Consider the following 3,431-nt stretch of genomic DNA (forward strand, 5'->3'; position numbering starts at 1 on the left):
TTTAGTAAGTTATTATTTGTCTAAAATAACTAATTAAAAAGTTATTCAAAATTGGTTTTCATTCCTATACTAAAATTATCACATCAAAAAAAATTAGATCGACCCAATAGTTTAGTGAAATATTTGATCTTTTTATTAAACTGGAACTTTTTCTACTTCGTAGTGGGATATTTAGTGTGGCATTTAACTGGTAAGTTAAAGCTAAATTAATCAGTCTTTATTTTTAAGTTTATTTTATTATAGATATATTAATTTATTATTTGTAATTTGTTTTCAACTAGAATTATGATGGGTTGCAGTTCCATATCACATTAATACTATAAAATACATATTGTTTGTATGTTATATTTTTATAATATATTATTATAATTGTTAATTTTAAGTATATAGTAATGAACTAATGACAAATGTTAATAATAGAAAAAATAATTTTAGTTAGTACTAAGGTATATCTTTATAATATATCTAGTTCGTTATTTTTTGCACAGAATATATAATTCTGTGATTTATCTAGTTATCACAATTTTCATAATAACATTGATTATCAATCAATAAGTTACAAAAGAGTTATATAACATTATCATATACATGTAATAGAAACATTAATGTGTCAAAGATTATTATTCATCAATCATCAAATTGAATTTGAATTTATTTGTCCTTCAGATAATAGATACATTAAAATCTAACAAAAAAATCTAATCAAACCAAATACATATTAAAAAAATTTTTATTCAACAGAATGTACTCTCATATTTCAACGAAGTCAATTTTAGTTGTGACGTGGTGCCAATAGAACATGGGCTAAAGTGCACTTTACCAACCCCTTCACGATTTTCAAATTTTTTTTTTCAGACGACTTGTTTTTTATGCTTAAAACGATGGTGTATTTTTTCTCCCCAGGAAACCATTATTTTGGAAGTCATAGCCTTCCAAAGTTTGTGATTTTACGTTTATGCGCTTGACTGCCATGCGCAGTGCCTATAAGAAATTTTAATATTTTTTCTTACGTATATTAACAAGTTGTGGGACATAGTCATTTTTTTGGTGAATAATTAATAAATAAATACTGTAAAAATGTAAAATATATTTAATACTATTTTACAATAAATTAGTTAATAATTTAATCAGTAAATAGACTTAAAAGTAATTAACGATATTATAATATGCTATATCGGTACTTATATAATAACAAAAATAATGTAATATATAGGTAAATAGGTAACCATTAGTCGGTCATCTACCTGCGAAGATAATTGCTTTTTAACAACATTGTTTAATTCCGAGGCCTAACCAAGGTGGTTTTACACAGCAAATCGAGGGATATTTTCGATTTGCGGAGCGAAGCGACGGCGCCGAGGAGCGCAGCGACGGCCGCAAACTGTGTAATCAGTAATCCCTGCCCAGTGCCCATACTGCGGCATTAAAGTAGTGGTGTTGCGCGCATGCGAATAAACGTAAAATCGCAAACTTTGAAAGGCTATAACTTCCAAAATAATGGTTTCCGGGAAAAAAAAATACACAATCGTTTTAAGCATAAAAAAGTCGTCTGAAAAAAAAAATTGAAAATCGTGAGGGGGTTGGTAAAGTGCATTTGTTTCTAGAACATGTAAACCTGTTTATCAATCATAAATTTAAAAAAAATACTATTCAATTTCCAATTAAAAATCTGTAAACATCCTTTAGAGGATGTTAATATGAAACGCGATCGATATTCGATCAATAGAACGTCTGTGTGTGAGTTTTTAACGTCCAGTTTTTAAGTGAGTTATGAACATAATGTTCAGAACAGTATCATATCAGAACAGTATCAAGTATCAACTATATTGAAATATATGATATGAGCCATCAGCTGTTTCTTATAAATAACAAAATGGCAGTGTCCAAGAGTTCAAGGCCATGTCCCCACTTTTTTCAAATAGCATTAGGAATTGTGAGAGTGTCGTGTCCCAGACCCCTGATAATATTGTTCATGGTACGGTCATTTTGTCATATATTATTTTCCGCGCTAACTAGATAACAAACATTGGCAACACTGGATTTGACCGAATATTATTAGTACATCTGATTCATTCGGTCGCGATTCGGTCACTCGATAGATATAATATATTCGTTCATTTTGGACATTTAAACATTTTGATTCATTCAGTCGCGACCATCCAAACTATATAATTATGTTACGTAATATTTCCAGTGCTGTAAAAGGATGTACCGAAGTCGTGGCGACCACATCCACCAAAGTACCATGCCCAGGTAAACCGCCTAAACAAACTGTGCCGCCTAGGCCAATCTACCTGACCAACTTCACCTTACAAAGTAATCTGTTATCCAAGAAAGCTTTAACTGCAGTTACCGCGACACAAATTCGTTTGGTCCACACCGATTTCAAGGTCCCAGATTATACTGATTACCGTCGTAACTCAGTGAAGGATCCCAGTGCTTCTAACCGGGATACATATGAAAATCGAAATGCCTTTACTTACATGGTTTTGGGTACTGCCGTCACTGGCACAATGTTCTGCGCCAAGGCAATCGTTCACAAGTTTGTCTTGTCTATGGCACCAGCTGCTGATGTCTTGGCCATGGCGTCCATAGAAGTTAACCTTAATGATATACCGGAGGGCAAGAATGCAACCATCAAGTGGAGAGGAAAGCCCTTGTTCGTCAGACATCGTACAGCCTCAGAAATCGAAGCGGAACAAAATACCACTCTGGCCGAACTCAGAGACCCTGAAGACGACTCTGTCAGAGTTCAAAAGCCCCAATGGTTAGTAATTGTTGGAGTATGCACTCATTTAGGCTGTGTACCAATCGCCAACGCAGGAGATTGGGGTGGTTATTACTGTCCATGTCACGGTTCACATTATGATGCAGCTGGTAGAATTCGTAAAGGACCTGCACCAACAAACATGGAAGTACCACCTTATAAATTCATAAACGACAATACACTTCTTGTGGGTTAAGGTGTAATTATTCAAGTATTTTTTTTTAGATGTATGTATGTTGTTAACATTTGTTTTTAAAGTCCAAAAAATAAAAATATAAAATCTTAAATTAATGTTCAATGCCATTTATTTATGATAAACATATTTTATGTTATTTCAAACATCTATAGCTATATAGTAAATATTACTTTTAATAAAATATTGTATAATTTATCCACAAACTGAAATATAAATAAAAAAAAAATAATAATCATTACATTTTTAAATGTTTGTCCTAAGACATAACTTCACGAAAGTAACTGCAGTAGTTACTCTGCTTTATAGAAGGATTGAGAGTTTGAATTGTAAGTCACTGTAATGGATATGCTAAATTGGAATCGGTGATAAATCCACCAATTGGGATGAAATTTGGTGCATAGATATATTAGACCTATGGGAAGAAGATAGGCTAAATTAAAAGTGATAGGCCCAAATATCATTCAATCG

The 3,431-nt window shown here is 32.2% G+C and overlaps 1 protein-coding gene across 1 annotated transcript; it reads left to right on the top strand.

The window, feature by feature from the left end:
- Positions 1-2,071: 2,071 nt before the first annotated feature.
- On the top strand, positions 2,072-3,058 carry RFeSP (Rieske iron-sulfur protein). The gene has a single exon (XM_015516817.2). The coding sequence runs from the start codon at positions 2,175-2,177 to the stop codon at positions 2,961-2,963; it is 789 nt and encodes a 262-aa protein (XP_015372303.1). The 5' UTR covers positions 2,072-2,174; the 3' UTR covers positions 2,964-3,058.
- Positions 3,059-3,431: the final 373 nt, after the last annotated feature.

Source organism: Diuraphis noxia, unplaced genomic scaffold, assembly GCF_037042655.1.
Source record: "Diuraphis noxia isolate RWA-SAM2 unplaced genomic scaffold, SU_Dnox_SAM2 contig0004, whole genome shotgun sequence".
Lineage (NCBI taxonomy): Eukaryota > Metazoa > Arthropoda > Insecta > Hemiptera > Aphididae > Diuraphis > Diuraphis noxia.